General features: G+C 33.7%; 1 protein-coding gene across 1 annotated transcript; it reads right to left on the reverse strand.

The window, feature by feature from the left end:
- Positions 1-16,401: 16,401 nt before the first annotated feature.
- Positions 16,402-17,945, reverse strand: LOC108377122 (proton-coupled amino acid transporter 1; the record flags this gene model as incomplete). Its single annotated transcript, XM_017633382.1, has 4 exons — positions 16,402-16,716; positions 16,792-16,964; positions 17,048-17,499; positions 17,585-17,945. Coding segments are annotated over 4 exons (1,237 nt in total), but the record flags the coding sequence as incomplete, so codon positions are not given.
- Positions 17,946-18,967: the final 1,022 nt, after the last annotated feature.

Raw genomic sequence — 18,967 nt, forward strand, 5'->3', positions numbered from 1 at the left:
GGTACTACTTTGGGCTCTGTAGGCAATTGAAAGGCACAGCCGTTTCTCGGCGATTGTGTTGACTTTGCCATACTGAGCGCATTTATGATGTTGCGCCGTTGAAGATATTCTTCGATTCGACACCCATTAGGGATGGAAAAGGCTCACACAGAATCGATTCTTGACTTCAAAACAGACTTTCAGGTTTTCGATTCTTAAAGTCGATTAATCCCATCTGATGGTCGACTTTACAACAAAACTTACAATAACAAATAATACGCGCATTGGCAATCAGTACAAAGCAAAATTACAATAATCACATCTTTTTGACAAAAGGTAGAAATTCGCCGTGAAATCAGCGGATCCGGTGACACCGCCTTGTATAGATTCGCCTTGTACCTGCCTTTATTAAGTAATGAACCTAAGATTATAATTTGTAAAAATTCAATAAATTATATTTTATCAATTAATTGCACGGGATTCGGCACTGAAATTTAAAACTAGACTTTAAAATTAAATAATACAGAAAACCACATATATTCATCCACTGATTTATCAATGCTTGAGCAGTGAACCCATATGAAAGAGAGAGTCGTTATAAAATTGGATGCAATCTTGACCGCAACTATGCCGTTTATTTAAATACAGTATTGCTATATTTTGAACATTACATAATTAAAGTGGGCTTACACTAATGCAATAGGACGTTGAAACTTTAAAACTAGGTTTGTAATTATGTTACCATCAATTACTTAGTAGATAAAAGTCGAAAAGTCATCGAGTGAGAGTCGATTCGATTCGACTTCAAGCGGCAGAACTCGATTTCAAAACGTCTATTTTTTTACCAAAACACCCATGGGTGGATAACGAAAGCAATGGAACTACCAAGAACAGAAGGACCTGCCTGCACTCAGGGTGAACAACTGGCGCAAGTAAGCGAAGGAAAGTGGAAATTGGAGAAGTTTTCTGAACTCGTATTAAAGAAATAAGAAAAATAAGTATGTATGTGTATTAAAAATGCGAATCGGAAGTACGACTACAAATATAAAGAAACGTCATTCGAGACCATACTGAAAGAGGCTGCAAAAAAAAATCCATCGAACTCGCCAGTTTTTTGCGTACATATACATATCTAGACATAAGTGCACATACCCGCATACTTATGTAGATACATAATATGTACATATTATGTACATGAAACTCACACACATTTTTTGACACTTTACCTACCCCTTTTTAAGGGAAAGTATCTTAAGCCCATATTTTCGCAAAATCCAAGCAGCAACCAGCTGCAGCTATCCAAAAGTATTAAAATTTTGATATGTACATATCGATGGACCTCTGTAATAACGACACAACTCAAAACTAAAATAAACCCTTACTACAGCGCAGTGGCACATGTCTCTAATCCTTGTCTAACCCTTACAAAATCTTTATGTATGCTTTACAAATATTTGAGGAAGGAATAGACATTGATTAGGCAAGGGTTAGGACATGTGCCGCTGTGAAGTAGCTACACTCAAAAAAAACTTCTCTTAATTGCACTAAAGAAGCTTTATCCTCCTTTCATGCTCAACATTTCTTCCAAATGATAGATTAGGCTGCATTCCAAAACGTCAAAATACAAAGCATCAGTCTCTTTTATTTCCAAATCTCAGTAGATTGTAACTCCAAATGTGCGCAACCAAGGTTAGATGCTAGTTTAAAACTAGGCTGCGCAAGTTAGACTTTTTCTTCTAGTGCAGTTTAGAAATAAAATAGACTGATGCTTTGTATTTTGAGGTTTTGGAATGCACCATTACATCTACGGTTCCATATTTTCGTGAACGTTTTTACACATTCCAAAGAAAAATTACTCATTCGGGAGAATTTTTTACTCATTCGGAAGAATTTTCGACCTTAAAGTAAGTTAAAGTTTTTCTTTGATTCAGAGATGAATTTTTGGTTCAGTGTAGTAATTTTTTTTGTTGTTAATTTTAATTTGTGACCTTATTGTGAGTTTATTGTTTAATTTTTGTTCATTCTAGTCTCACTTTATTTCTTAAATGTTTTTTTTTACTCTTTTTTAGATAACATTCAATTAACACCACTTTAAAATATCCTTTTGGAATTTCCTTATTTTTTAATATTTTCTATTTTGTAATTGCCTTAATTTTTAAGGAATTTTTCACTTTATTCATAACTGGAATTCAGTACACCTTAAAATTCTATTAAGCTACTTATTCACATTTCACACTTTTGAAACAAATCTTTTTGCACAATTTGCCTTTATTTTATAGTCTGTGTTATATGCATAATTTCTTTTATTTTACCTGTTTCACAAGTCAACACAGCTACCGTATTCAGTTAGTTAAACAAAAACAAAAAAATTAATCTAACAGGTTGCACTAAATATTAGCATACCAGACATGTTCTGCTGCACACGTAGCCAATCAAATTAAGTTTATTATTTTCAGAACAAAAGAAAATTAGTACTTCTTTATTAAAAGTACGTGTTTTAGCGCAGTTTTCGAATAAAATAGTACGTAAAACGCTTTGTATAACACGTTTGAAGGGCAAGATTTGCTTCTTCGCTTAAAAACCACTTTTAAATCATTTACTTCTCTTAGCGCAACATTATTTTTCAATCACTGCGTTTTAATTATTGCACTTATATTAGACTGTAATTAAACTTAATAAACTAACCGGTTTTAAATAACTTTTTTTTTGTTTTTGCAATTTAGAATATTGCTCGCGCCTTTAAGTATCAGCGGGAACTGAACCGCGCCAGTGTCGGGGTCACTCATATATATACAATCTATGCAGCTACCAGTGTTGCCGTTTTAGTCCTTTGGTGGCTAGATTTAGCTACCACTACTTTTTTGGCCACATAAATTTAAAATTGCCTCTTGATTGTAAAAATTATTTTGGTGGAAATTGCTTGCACTATATGAGTCAAAACCGTGTTTGTTGAAGATTAAGTTCACGATATTGCAGTTGAGAATTAAAACAAAAAAAAAAACAAAATGGTAGAAAAATTATGGTAGAAATTATTTCCTCGACCTCATTTGTAAAGAATGATGGAGCCAGCAAGCTGGTGTCGTATATTTCCCCTTTTATACAAAAAGATTTTTGGTTCGATAAAATATTAGCTTTTTCCAGAGTTCAATGTTTTTGTATACCGGATTACTTATTGAAAATGTTTGCGTGTATACTTTTATATGTACCCAGCAAACACAGTCTCTAGCGTTAGAGAAATTTGGATTTCTAGATTGAGTAGATAACTAGGGTAATTCTCCAATCTTTCCAAAGTCGATGACGAAGTTAGAGAACTACATTAGAATTCGATTCGAGAACGATTAGAGAAACAACGCAAATTCAAATAAATGTAAATAAGCAATATTCGAAATGAATGAATCATAAATAATGTTTAAATTCAAATAATTCATTATTATTTTATTGCAAATGCATTCAACACAAATTTTACAAATAAAGCGTGTTATTTATTAAAGCAAAAGAGCAGTTTGAAATTCACATTCGAATTCGATTAGAAAATTAATATTTTCTCGAGTCGAGAACTATGTCCCATTTTTGTTGAGATCGCTATGATTCTCGATAGTTTTTCGAGTCGTTCTCTAACGTTTGAGATTGGAGAATGTGGCTTGTTCTCCAACCATTCTCTAATCGATAACTAACTTCAATGTTTGCTGCGTATATGTAAGTAAAAATTTCAGCTACCATTTTTAGCCACAACGTATTTTTTTGGCTCTTTTTTAGCCCTTTTTTAAAGGAATTTGCTGCCACTAAAAGGATGTGCGGCAACACTGGCAGCTACTAGCTACTGGCGGCGGCGCGTGAAAAATGACTCAAACGTGACTGCGACACCGGTTAAAATAACTCAAAACAAACTCAATTCCAAGTACATATGTATTTAGTCAAAATGCTCAATATGCGTTGATAAATATATATGTATGTAAATGGTTCGCTGATTACTGCAAGCCTGATAACACGGGCGGGAAGAGGGCGCGTCGTGTGATAAGCTTGAAGTACATACATGAATATTTGTGCGTGTTTAATGGCGAAGAGCCAAATATATTTTCTGCAGCGTTTAATTTATTTTTTTATTTTTGTGCTTACACTTTTGTTTGCAAGCATATTTTTTTTTAATTTTAACCTTTAGTGTTATGTATGTCTGTGAATTAGAGCGTAATACTTTAATTTCGAAAAAAGTGTGGCATAATAGCATTCTACGTTCGATTCTAAGCAAAAATTGTGAACAAACTATATACAAAAAATGATATTTGACCTTCTCAATTTTTAAAAGAAAAATCCGAATATTATAATTTTTCCCGAATGAAATTAATTCTTCATTCGAAAATTTGTGTTTTCTTCCTAAAATATACTTCTTTTTATTTTAAAAATTGGGGGGTTAAACTTAATTTTTAGTATAAAGTTTGTTCACCATTTTTGCTAAGAATTAGTCGTAGAATTTGGATTTGCTATACACTTTCTTCGAACGTTTTGTTCTGAACAATTTACTCCGCCCTAATGTGCATATATACGTACAAACATTACATATGTACGCACACAGAAGGCAAGTATTTGTAATTTCTTGTAGAGGTATTATTTTCATGTAAATGCGGGGAAACGGGGCGCCAAGAATTTCACGCGTTTTGCACGATCTCAGAATGTGGGATGCTCGAACACAGATTAAAACAATAGAAAATTGAAATTGGCATTAACATTGAGATTGAGACAAAACTTAAAACTAAGATAGAGATTAAGACTAATATTAAAGTTAAGATTAAGATTGAGAATAGGATTAATATTAAGGTTATGATTACGAATATGATTAATATAAGGGCCCTTTTCACCATCTCTGGTTAACACTAATCTCCAGTTAAACATTGTTACCGACGTTACCGACCCAATGTTAAATGAATGGAGTCAGTACCGTCGGTAACGATGTTTAACTGTCGATTAGTGATAACCAGAGATGGTGAAAATGGCCCTAAGATTAAGGTTGAGATCAAGGTTAAGATTAAGACTAAGATGAAGATTAAGATTTAGATTTAGATTGAGATTAAGATTTTACTCGATTAATTAAAAAAAAATTTAAGTAAAGGATCTAAAATTAAAAAGGTAAGCAAAACAAAAGTATTTATTTAATTCACTTGAAAATCTTTATTTGTACATATGTATGTATACAAAATCGAAACAAGTATAGATATTTCTTGATTAAAATGTTTTGAAAAATTGAAAATTTTTCGTTTGATTTTTTTCTTTGAGAATAAATTCTTGCCGACGGTTGACTCTCTCAGCTTTTTAAGAGTTAGAGTGTTTTCTACTGAAACCCAGGTTTCTTCAGTCCATTGAAGACAAAAATTAAACGCAATAGGAAATTTGTTGAAAAGTTGCATTTAGTGAGTCTCTAATGGTAAACACTTGGGAGCCACTTTAACCGAGGTGTTGTGTTTGTCGAGTGTTGATTTAACCGAGGACATAATGTACTTTCTGATTTTAAAAAAAATAAAAAATAGGGACATTTTTTCTGTATAGAACAATCCTAGGGGGTGAGACCATTAAAAGTCAGACTTTTTTACCACCCTTATGTACATACTATTTATCACATTTACATACTACATACAATGTACATAGTATGTATATTCATTTGTTAAAATTAAAGTGAAAACAAAAAAAGTCGCGGACGTGCATTTGAAGGTTAAGTGTAATGACATCTCGGATAGTCGTTTAAAAAACCAGTTTGCAAATTAGCTAAATAAATACAAAACAATATTGACATTTTTTCCGTTAAACAATTTCGGGCATATGGCTTTTGTTATTTCTAATTGCGCTGAGTGATTGTTATTCGTTCAGCCTTATAATTGTGCGTCTGACACACCGTCCACAGAATTTTATAAACAACAACTTTTACCGCTAATAATTTTGCTTTAGGTACTCAGAAGTATGGATATTTTGGAGAAAAGCTGTTTAATTAGCCACATCAAACTTCACCAGTTGCAACACAAATGTTCAGACGAAAAGCTAATGTGCATTCCCCTATCAAAAAAAAATATTTATAAAAAAACTTAGAAGGCATCTACATTGTAAAAACATATCGTTAGCTTAATATAGAAAGGTCCTATCTCAACATCGATGCTGAAATACAAAAAGCCGTAACTAAGTAAAAATACAAGAATTTACCTTTTGATTGAATATGACGTATTTAATCGAAATATAAATCTCCACATCGTTTATATTGTATATATACATTGTAGGTGTTTGTAGTGACCGCATCCAATTGAAGATTAAAGACTACGTTTGTATAAAAAAGATGCATCGCAGTGTAAGCGAGCGGGTGATGTGTAGCGGCGATGTGAAAGGCGATACATTACTTTTTACATTACCAAACATTCCATTTTCCCACTGGAAAGCGATAGAAGAGAATGTACGGTTTTGAAGCCATGAACAAAAAAAAGTTTGAGAACAAATTTAAGTATGTATATTTATTTACGTTATTTCGACAGCTGCCGTAGCCAAGCGTTCGACTACCAACTTTTTGGCCGCGAGTTCAAATTCTGGGCCACGGGCGCTTTTCTTCTGTTTCTTTTTTCCTATATATATATTCTCTTTATAGTTTTATAGAGCGTTATGCGACACATTACTTTTGAACGTTACTAAACATTCCATTTTCCCAATGGGACATTTTCATCAATGTGGTTATTCATACGCACTTGTGTACGTGTCAATTAGCATAGAAATTACATTCATACATAGGACTTGCTCGCACAAAAGCGAACAGTCAACCCTGCCAGATATACGAATTTTTCCGTACGGTACGGATTTGCAGGGGTGAAAATGGTTGTACGGATTCAACGTTCGGATTTTTAGCTTTCCGTTAAGATTAACGGATTTTTGGAGTATTTTTTCGTATTGTAAAAATTTTCCTGTTTTACACATATCTCATAGATTTCTTATGGGTCCTCAACACTCATATTTTTTTATTAAATATGCGTTATTTTCGCATTGAGAGACTTGTGTATTAACAGTTTGACTAAATGTTACCCTATTTTAAAAATCAAACATAAAGGGAGGTTTTTTAGGACCTTAAAATTATGTATAACAATCTATTGGTAGACTTCGATTGTTGGGAATTTTTGTCACGTAAAATTAAAAAGACGTTAATTTTATTCTTTTTTTTTCAACTTTAACCATCGCTTCAAATATTAAGTTGTATTCCGAAAAATAATAAGATTGTCTGTGAAGCAATCAATAAATAGAGTAGAGATATGTGTTCCTTTATTTCATTTTATCAAAAGTACGATTCCTGTGTTCACCTAAGTGTGTTTAGTCCTTGAGCTGAAAGTACTCACCCCTCATCACTGGTGGGGGGAAGCAAAATATTAATATCAAGCAAAATATAAAGAAAAAGAAGAAGAAATAGTGGTTGTTGTGAGAGCCTTGACGAATCTGAATCTTTTTTGAATATTTATTTATATACCAAATCTTATTTTTTAACTAAATATTTATATATGTGAGTATCTACTTGTTTTTTGTATGCGTTTACAAGCCAACACTTTGGTCTTACACTTTTGACCAGCTTTGGTTATTTTTCTTTTGTTTATTTAATCTTTATAATTTTTTTCAAAAATTATTAAAATTTATTAAGCTTCAACAATTACACCCAAATATTTTAAATTTTTTATTAAAAGTATTTAAAAAATTTTAGGTATGCTGTTTTATATTCCATTAGATTTTAATACCTTAAAGTGCAAACGTCAGAACGCTAGAAAATCGCGTTGATTTTTAATATTTTTTTTGTTTTGCTGACGGTGCTTCATATAAAGGTAGTTGTGTATTAAAAAATGGCGAAATAAACAATTCGGTATTATTACCGGAATTTCCTTGAAAAGAAACAGAGTTCTCTGATCGAAAAATATTGATGTTAAAGAATTGTATACCATTTCCAGGAAAAATTGTTTTTCCCCATATACAATACATGGAAAACTTTGGGCGCTTTTAGCGACTTCTAAATATTTTTTTATTTCGAAAAAAAGGGCTTAATTTTTTCGATAAATAGCAATGATAGGGGTAGGGGTAATAGGAGGACTCGGTATGTCAAATGGTATACATAGCAATTTTTTTAACTCACGCTAGGTAAACAAAAGTTACAGATACAGAAGAAAGAAGCTTTTGCATGTTTCAAAGGGGACACACACAAAAGGACATATTTTTTTCTGCGGACCTTTACGTTTGTTTATAAAGATTTCGTCTGAGTATACCTCTATTGAAATTTTCCGGCAAATAATTATCTAGGACACTTTTACCCGCTAGCGACCTCCCTAATACAATTTTATACTGGCTTTCCTAAAAATTAGTGAAAACGACCGTTTCGTGAGAGCGCTAATGGGTTAAGAAGTTCTACAAAATTATTCCTTGTGAAATTTGACTTTATCTACTCAAACTCTTCGATATGGATTACAGCCCTTGTTTTCACTTATTCCAAAAACACTCAGCCAAAAGATTCAAACTTTATATTGCCAAAAAAAGTTGACCTGAGGATGCTAATCATTTTAGAATTTGACTATATACTAAAAATTTACTTGTAATCCAACTCACTAGGCAATCCAATCAGAAATTGTATAGCATAACCGATGTACAAAGTGAAATAGTTCGAACAAGTTCCGTTTTTATTTCGAGCTTTTGTCTATATTTATCTCGACAAAATAGTTCTTATGTTAATATAAAAAATACCCTCACCAAATTGCTATAACATATAAAAATTTATGACAACATAGGTCAGCAATTAAAAAAAAGTTGGTGTCGATGGTTTGTTATTAGATGTGCATTGACAACACAAAAATTTATTTTTATTTTCCTATCTGTAGTATGAATTTAATTTCATTTGGTATATTTGTTGTAATCAAAACTTTCCTTTGCGCTTTTTAAGACTTATCGGTATGTTTCTTTAAATATCTCTCTAGATTAAAATAAAAAAACTTATTAGCATCATAAACAAAAGTGAATCCTTTTTTTGGATAATGTTATTGTTTTTCGTTTAGATGTGCGAGGCCTTATTCTAGAAATGGATCTTTGGAGTACCAGCCATGTATTAGATGGGCGGCCGCGAATACTAATCCCGTTCGATGCCATAAGCTCTACCGATGGTTTTATTTGCATCTGTGAGATCTCTGCCAATTGTGCGTAATCTGCTTCTATGATCTTGGTCTGATGTGTCATGTATGTAAGCCCATTGAAGTCCCTACAAAAAAACAGTTGCGCACAGATGTGCGTTTTTTGTTATTGAAGGGCCAAGAATACTGGCTGTTTCACAGGACGAAAAGTTTTCCCGTACATTAGCTAAATGAGCCATGAGATCTGAATATGGTTCAAATAGAGCCATTGTTACTCCTACCATGTTCTTTTTTGGAAGGAATTTTCGACCTTGCTAATTCATCAAGTTTTGCAATTCCTCTTAATATCCAGGACATAGATCAATTTGAATATATAAACCTGGTCAGAGATGTACCGCATTCAATTAGGGGAAATTTGCATTGTGTATGTGTGAGTGTAAAGCTTCGCAGGCTGTCTGACAGTCAGAGAGTGCCTTTATTTAGCAACAATGTTGGGAATCTTCGTCCACAGGACAGTGGACCCAGTGGTGCATATCAAACATTGGACAGTGGATAGATTGGAAATATGGTAGTGATTACTCTAAACAAAGATATAAGCATTTCATGATAAAAATTGGCAAGAAAGCATGACTGTTTAGAATTTTGAGGGCAGGACTAAGAACCGATGTTAAGATCTATAGTATAAGCGGCAAAAAGTTACAAATACATTACCACAAAAGTGCTAATTACCGGTATTCTAGAAAAATTAAAACTTTGTATGCGTTTAAAAATATCTCAAAACTTAAAAAACAAATTTGCCATTGGAATTTGCTTGAGCTAACTTACTTTTGAATATGTATCTTCTTCTTCTTATTTGGCGCTGTAATCGCCAGTCGTTTCCACACAGCGTATTACTTGCGACGTATTTGCCTATTGCATCTCATTGCTCTTTCGCATCGCATTCCAGAGTAGCCGCCCTAGTCTTGAAACCTTCAGAAATTCGCCTAACTCTCTGGTAGAATTTTGGGGTTTTTTTCATGTCGTCCAGTATTTCAAGCTCTTCGCACTCACGTATTTCAGCCTCTATTTTCTTATTGATATGTCTACTTTCAAAAAATACCAATAACACTCGGTTTGCCTACGACTATCTTAAAATTGTCATAAAGTGAATTTTGTTTGTTTTTTCTTTAGTAAATGTTTGCCTGAAACAAAGAATATAAATCGAAAAGTGAAGAAAATTTCTTTTGCATGTTATTGGAGAAGTGTTTGTCTTGTCTATGCTGCTGGTGTCTTTGGAGCCAATTCAAGTCCTGCCATAGACATCTCAAGAGACACTATTAAAAGTAAAGTACACTCGAGACTCGCCAAGTACATACAATCATATGTATGTAAATAAGCACATTATTTACTCTAAATGACGCGCACGAGTCACACTTCAACTTATTCTTTTTAATGCACTTTCCCAACTTTGCTCAAACATCTTTCAAGTATTTGTTACATAGAATTTTGAATAAATTGGTTTTCCCATTTCAGAACCGCATTCAGCATTTTTCTTACTTCTTGTTGTACATATAAATATGCATACTTATGTACTTACGAATATAATTAGTAGTTATTGTGGTGGGGGTTCCCCCCGTTACCGGTTTCCGCAGAGGCAAAACACCAACATATGTATATTACTTTATCGCAAATGCATCTAACTACCCATACGATGTTTCAATTAAAATGAACTCAAAAGTTTGAAAACTCGTTGCATTATATTAATGTCTCGTACGAACACCATATACATACATATGTACATACCTACATACATACACATATAAGTACCTTTCATGTTAATTTCCATTGTTTTTATTTATTTACATTTAAGTATCTACTTTTCGATACTCATTATTAGATGAGTACATAAAGTAATAACAAATTACCACAACTTGGAAATGTCTGTACAGAAATAGTACGCGTATAAGCGTTTTCTGTAGAATTGTAAATTTAACTTTAAACTACGAACAGCATCAATTTAAAACTGCTGATCAGTGTTGCCAGTTGCGCTAGCAAACAGCCAGAAAAAAATCGGTTTAGCAGGCAGCCAATTTGTTAGCTGTTTTGCTATTTAATATAAACGAGAAAACATAAACAAGGACTTTTGCCCTTTTCGAAATGATGCATTTTTAGTTTATCTAGCCTCCAATATGAAAATATGATTTTTCATAATAAGTGAAGTTAGCAGCTTTTCACTCTAAGCTAGCGATATGTGAGTTTTACAGTCAGTTTATCGTAAATTTTAAATAGTTTTATTTCATGGTATGTTTAAATGCTTTCAGATATTGAATTTTTACTCATATTCATAAAAGCTATGACTCATTATGAATCCCGGGATAAGTCGCGGGATCCCGCGATTACTTAAAAAATATCTCGAAATCACGGGATCGCAAATGTTCCTCATATTTTGGCATCCCTAGTACCTACCTCTGTGTAGAGATTTCTTATGAAAAGTGAAGGGACTCTAAAGTTTCGATTAAACACACTCACATTAATCCTGTTACCTAGACTAGAGCAAACTTTTGGAGTTTGTTAGGACAGTTTTGCCAATATTTTGGCCACCAGATTATACAGCCATAAGTTGCTATTTTTCGCTCGTCTGCCTGCGGGCAGTATTTGAATTTATAAATAAATGGTACCTGCCATTCTGCATCAAAAATTAAATTTTGAAAAAAGGACTTGGCACCTTTTCACCCTTAGGTGGCGATATGTATTATGAAAATCATAGTGAATTTCAATGAATGGACAATACCTACTGTACGTTTTTGTGTTCCCTGCTTACGATTCTGATGCATATTCTTAAAATTAAAAATAGCGAATCCACTATTGCAGACTATTTAAAAAAAAAAGGCGTTGAATAATATAAAACCTCAATATTTAGACATTTTTGAAGTCGCTGATTAAGATTCTGAATCAGCACCATTTTTTTGGAAAAGTGTATGAAACACTTATTTTTGTATCAATAGAGTAACGCTCTGCAAGTCGCCTTAAGACAATTTTCGCTTATCCATTGCATTACAGGCATTACAACGTAAAATTACGTAAGAAAACATTTTTTTTTCAAAATTTCATTTCTGCAACAAAAAGTAAGTTTAGAAAAAAAATCTTACATTACTTTCGCGGTTAGGGCTCGATATGTCGACTTTCTCCGATGCTTTTCACTCTTTGGAAATTTGAAAAATTGAAAAATCGGAGTTATGTATTTGTTCTAACCAAGACAAAACAAATGAAGCTATGTGGTATTTTATATGTTGGCCGAATCCAATAAAGCACTCTATTCGTTCCTCTTCCATGCTAATTGACGCCAATTGGAAATGCCAACTGCGGCCAAGTCCTTCTCTAACTGGACTTTTTATCCTCTGCCACTACCAGCGAGTGCAGCGTTTCCATAGATTTACAAATGTTGTACTTTTTGTTAATCTTTCATGTTAATTGTTTGTGAAAATTAAAATTGTCATTTTGAGTATGTATATTCTCTTATCGGATATCTCCTTCTTTTTCAATATATCGATACTCTGATATTGGGGAATGTACTTTGAATGTACTAGCAATATGATTGTAAACTAATTTTTCATATTTTGCTATGCCACGATCCTCTGTATCGCGGTACGATTGTTATTGTTTGATCTAACATGGGGATACATGGCGTATGAGTAACAAAAAATCATTAGGCCCTATCGCGAATTTCACGTGAACAAATACCCCCAAAAATTATAAAGTAAAACAAAAACAATTTTTCCCAATTTGTTTTTGTTTTGCATGTTAAATTATGGGAACAATTTATTCACACGAAATTGACGATAGGGCTTTTCGACGCTCTTTTTCTTTCGAAAATTGGGAGGGTCAAACGTCCTTTTGGTATGTAGTTTGTTCGTCATTTTTACTTATAATTAATCGTACAATTTGAATTTGCTATACACATTCTTCGAAAATTTTGCTCCGAACAAATATGTACTCTCTCTAATATACATATGTACATAGTTTTAAGGCCCATGCCATTTTAGGATAAATGGATGAGCTAAGAATTTGCGTTGATTAAGACTGGTTTTCACTATGTCATATTTTGACGCCAAAATTTGGCAACATATTTTGACACAACTTTATCTCCTTTATCTATACCTTTACCGATAATATTATGGGCCAAAAGCTGACAGATAGCCGATTTAGCAGCGCATGTAACGACTTAAGACCCATCATGATCGAAATCAATCGATAAACCGCTTTTTGATCCCATTTGACAATGCGTTTTCACTTATTTGACTACAAATGCCACTGAATTTGACATAATGAAAACCAGCCTTTAGTCAAATCCAAAGTTTGACATATTTTAACCTAAAAGCATAAAAGGGCCGATTTTTGATGCAACTTTTTTCTCTCTAAAAAAACTCACTGAGTATTTTAAAGTACTATGTATTATCGCATAATGAGAAGTTTTTTTGCTGCCGGTCTTTTACGTGTTTTCCCATATAGCGTATGGGTCATTCCAGCGAAGATGACACCACAGGTAAAAAAATTAATGACAAAGATTGTGTTTAAATTTGTGGAAATAGTAAAGCAGGCAGAATAATTCTTTAGAAATAGATTTTTATCGATTTATTTTTCACTGTTTTCCTGTTTTCCCTTTTTATTTATTGTTACAAACGCATATGTATGTATATAATATGCTATAATATCTATATCTATATGATAGAATATATTTGTCAAGTTATAAACGAGACAGTGCAAAAAATAATTATCCAAATAGAAAGTACAATTCATAGACTTTAAAACGTTGTACGGAATTAGAAAAATGCATTTATGGTGAGAAATTATAAGCGTTCAAAGATATTCACATCAAGCTAGTAGCGTTCGTTTTGATTACGAACTATGCGTCCTCAATAGTGAGTCGTCCCACCCGTCACAAAATATTGTCGCATCTGCCACAATCTGAAAGAGTTTTTTTTTCAAATACATTAATGCCTCAAGGCACAAAATGGACCTTAATATTATACTGACTACACTGAACACCTCACCTCTATTTTAGACCTATTTTATATCTTTTTTGTATGGAGTTTTTACAGTACTTGAGATTTGCGTACCACGCTTAAACCTAAAAAAAGGATTTTTAATGTTAACGACTATCCTTAGATTTTCGACTATTTCCCAATTTCCGACGATGAAGATTCTAATGTTGTTCGACGAACTAAATGACTGTTTACAAATAATAACATAAAAACAGATTTGGTTGTTATTAACTCTAACTTCAACTGCATTTCTGTTGGGATACAAATATTGTAAACCAAAGGTTTGTCTCTACGGAAAATCATTGGTATTATTGAAGATATTAAAAATAATTTATCTCAAATAGAGAATAAGGATATACTAAAAAAATCATAATTCAGTTTTGATTCATATCTCTGTGCAATATAAACCGCATTATTTTTAATAATCTAAAAAATGTGACTACTACCTCGATGCACCAAGACTACTGGAATATCTAATTTTAAATTCTGTCCAGTCACATCAGAGGATGTCGACGGGTCGTTTTCCGTCTATTCAACTGCCTCAAACGACCAGCAAAAATATTTATTATTTGAGAACATCAAGAAACTCTTGACTGCCCATTGAAAGAAAATTAATAAAAAGCAAAACATTAAAACTACTTAAATTTTCTTGTTGTTTTTGGAGCATATTTTCATATTTTTTAATGCTTATCTAAGCGCTTAAAATTTATTTATTTGATTTATTTTTTCGGAAGTGCTTATGAGTATGCCACCGTTTTGTTTTTGGAATGTACAATTCATTGACTGAAAGTATGAGTTCTTTGAAATACCTTTCGTAAATAATTGCGCTCAGCTGCAAAATTTACTCCGTGCAGTGTTTATATGGTATTGGAAGACAGTACTGGCTTGCCCAAATGTAGGTTCTTGAAAATAAGCATCTCTGTAGAATTAAAAGACTCTTGCTTCTATAGCCAACCATGAAAAAAGTGAGTGAAAAATATTTAAATGTACATATATTTCCTGCAAAGCAAAGTTCCCGAAATCTTTAAGAATGTCGGCAGTTTGTTCCGCATTCTGTAACTGTTTTTTACGTACATATATTCAAACAAAATCGTCTGAATTCAGACTGCATGGCTGGTGGGCGTGACAGTATACCGATTTTTACCATCTCTCAGATTTATGCGTTCCTATGTTAATCCAAGATACAAGCCGAATTTCATTGAAATCCGATAACATTTACCATTCCCGCCCCCTAGGGTAGTGGGCGTGGCAGTCGGGTAAATTTTACCATTTTTCATATTTATTCATTGCTAGGCAAAGGTACTCCACGTTACAATTTTCAGCAAAATCGGAGCACATTTACTACTTTTTGCCACATTTTGTATGGGGCTCTTCCACTGTGCATCGCACTATGGCTAAATCAAGCACTTTCTGTGGCCAAAAATCAACCAATGCAGATGGGCGCTTAAAATCTTGTACACCTGCTTCTAAGATTCCTAAAATACGTCTGTTTGAAAATCAGCGAAATCGGCCTACCTTTCTAAAATGAAGGAAAATATTTTTATTGGAAAACGGAAAAATATGAACTATCAAGTCGGGGATACTCTATCGTTTGGTCGTATTACCGACGGTTTCGGTTTCGACCAGAAGTGGGTTAAACAGACCGGAAGTCCATTATTTTAACCAGAAGTCCCTTCCAGCTTTACAGATTTTTCTCCGAAATTTCGTAAAAGAATTGACATGAAAAATTGGAAAGGGAAACAATGATTTCTTTACAAATTTTTTAAGTTTTCTCTGCTATTCACTCGCATATAACGTTTCAAATGATTAAAATAACAATAATGAAATGTTAATTACTGTTATTTATTTGGTAGGAATTATAATTGGCACTTTAGAAAGTCTGTATTTAGATGTGTTAATGTTGTCTTTTGTAGAACATAATTATGTACTGGCATAAATATATGTACATACATACATGTATGTGTACACATTGATCTGAATAAGCTAATAAAAACTAGGGTTATAATTAACATTTTATTGATAAAAATTAAAAGCGAATTAAGTGGATACCTGACATATTGCATCACTAAAATCACACTGGCACATCAACATACTTACTCATTGTTTTTAGTCTAATCGTGAATTCTTATTAAATCTTATTCAACCTTATAATGAGTTTCATTTTCGCCCGAAATCATACACTTTTCACTTCTGCGTATTCACTACAAGCGGATGAGAAAAATTCGGACGAAACTCACGTTAAGGAGTATTAAATCTAGAAATCTACGTACATATGTACATAAAAACAAATACATACATACATATATATATACCTATTCGAGTTACACAATTTAACAGCACAAGTCTTAAATGTTATTTCATTTCGTTAAAATGTGTCACAATTTGTGATAAACTTTCATAGGTGCCAGTTGAGAAGCCCATCAACGCCAATACGAGTATCAAAATGTTTTTGGTAAATAGCCAAACGCCAGGTCCTTTGTTGTCGTCACGCTTCACAAGCAATTCAATCATCGGTGGGAAAACCAAAGCCAACGCAGTGGAACACAAAGCACCGATGAGCGACATGAACAGACCCAGTGCGGGTACCAATTCAGCAATGCATACTGGAATGTGGGAAGAATTGTGGGAATTATTAAAATATTTGTACCAACAATTTCGAAATGCAGTTAAATACTTACACGTCAGCACAACCATAATCGTGCGAAAGAGCAGCTCGCCGGAGAAGGGACGATTTTGCAAGTGCAAAAGTTGCATTGCATTCGGCCACATAATTTGTATGGCGATGAAGAATTGCAGCGGATAGCCGAGCAGCACGCCGGCTGACACCATTACCTTCACGGATTGCGCCAAGCTGTGCCAAAATACAAACATACATATTTACATATGTTGAAATTAAAAGAAAGGAATGCTTTTATGCTCGTCAAAGCAACTCACATTGTATCGCCCAGATTCAGCGTCAAGCTGCCGCCTACATCCTCACCCCACTTGAGGTAGCCCAAAATGCCGGCAAATAGGAACATAAATGTCACCAAGCACATGCCCATATTCAGCACGCCCATGGTGCGTGCAAAGTCCGTTGGATTGCGCATAGCATTACGCAGTGGCAGCACCAAAGTAATGCCCTCGAAAGCGAAGATCGCTGTGCCGAAAAACAATGCCAAATGTGGTCCATCATTGTAGAGCCTTCGCTCCGATGGACTGGGTAGACCGTCTTTGAGTGCGTAAAATATTGTTATGGCCAGACCGAAAATCATGCAAATGGAGGCGATCAGCGAAACCGGCATCAACCACTTCAAATTTGTTATGAGCGAGGTTAGTAGTATGGGCACGAATATGATTAACATAACAAGGTGTACATCTATTTCGATTTTGTAGGCATCAAAGATCTGTGAATGGCATATAAATTAGAGATTTTTAAACATTTGGACATAATTTATGAATACTCTTCGACCTCCATAAATACATACATACCTGTTTCATATTTGTGCTTATGAAAACCATATATATACAACAGAACCCTAATTGGGTAACACATATAAATATATTCACTATGGTTCTCATCATTTTCGACCAAGCACGCAACTTGACTGGCCCATTGGCGAAACACTGTTCCACAGTATCGGCATAGTCGGCACACACCAAGCCGTTGGTAAGAGTTCGCATCTTTTCCGAGCAATTAACGAGCACATGCTGACAATGCACCGATATAACGCCGATGACCACCAGTAGAATGGGTCCCAATATTAGGCCACCATTTTTGAAGGCATCACCCATGGCGAAGAGTCCAGGTCCAATGTTGCCCTTGAAGATGTGTATCAGCGTAGTCACATAACTATAGGTAAGATGGAGAGTATTGCAGTTAGTGTTTTTGCAAATAAATTACACTGGCCAACAAATTTTGCGGCAGAGTCAATAAGTGGTGATTCCTACAGATTTTCGTTCGTAGAATCAGAATTCAGATTGGCTTTAGTTTTTAAGATATTTTGGTTTAAAGATGTCAAAAAATGAATTATTAGCATATTTTCAACCGTTATAGTATAAAAACAGTATATCGTCGCCTTAGAGCGTAAACCTGCTAACGACCAAAAAACATATTTTACTGTAGAGGCCAAAAACTAAATATATCTTTAACTCTTAGTCTAAGTGGCAAATCCTACATATAGTTTGTTAATCGCGCGACGTTCTATGGCCCTAATCCAGAACGAATGAAAAAAATTACGTGTTTATGGTTTTATTGGCGAATTTCTAACTTAGCAGGTTTTAGTTTTTGTATTTTCAAAATTGAAGTGGATTTAGCAGGTTTTTTGTATGAATAAATTGTTTCTATTTTATTTTTTGTGATTACGAGCTCAATTTAAATGTTAATTAAAATAGTATTCCATAGATAAAAACAATTATATATACATAAAAAAATACAACAGATTTATTCTTCCGTTTATTGCAACAAAAATAGGCAGTTTATAAAACATATATTAGTAACTATACGTGAAGTATTCCTCTCTCAAATTAATAGTACATTGACCACATATAAGATAATTTAAGTAGGAACTCAATAATGCCAGAAAGTATGATACATATTATTCAATCATGAGGTAAATTGTTATAGTAGGCGTGGTAATCTTCAGGAAGTAATCGTTTGAAATACTGGAGATCTCATACTTTCTGCGAGCAATCGTACGCCTACTCTCGTATAAATTCGGAAGGTGAGAGAACGGCAAGGAAACAGCTACTGTGGATTTTCTTTGCGGTATAACTTCCCATTCGTTGGAGAATCTTAGTTTGAAATGTATGTCGCCACTTGGTCCATACCGTAGGGCTCGTATATCAGTTACTTTAGCTGCATCTTTGCCGCGA

This window comes from Rhagoletis zephyria, unplaced genomic scaffold (assembly GCF_001687245.7).
Source record: "Rhagoletis zephyria isolate East Lansing unplaced genomic scaffold, Rhagoletis_zephyria_1.1 Rzeph_scaffold_11525, whole genome shotgun sequence".
Classification (NCBI taxonomy): Eukaryota; Metazoa; Arthropoda; class Insecta; order Diptera; family Tephritidae; genus Rhagoletis; species Rhagoletis zephyria.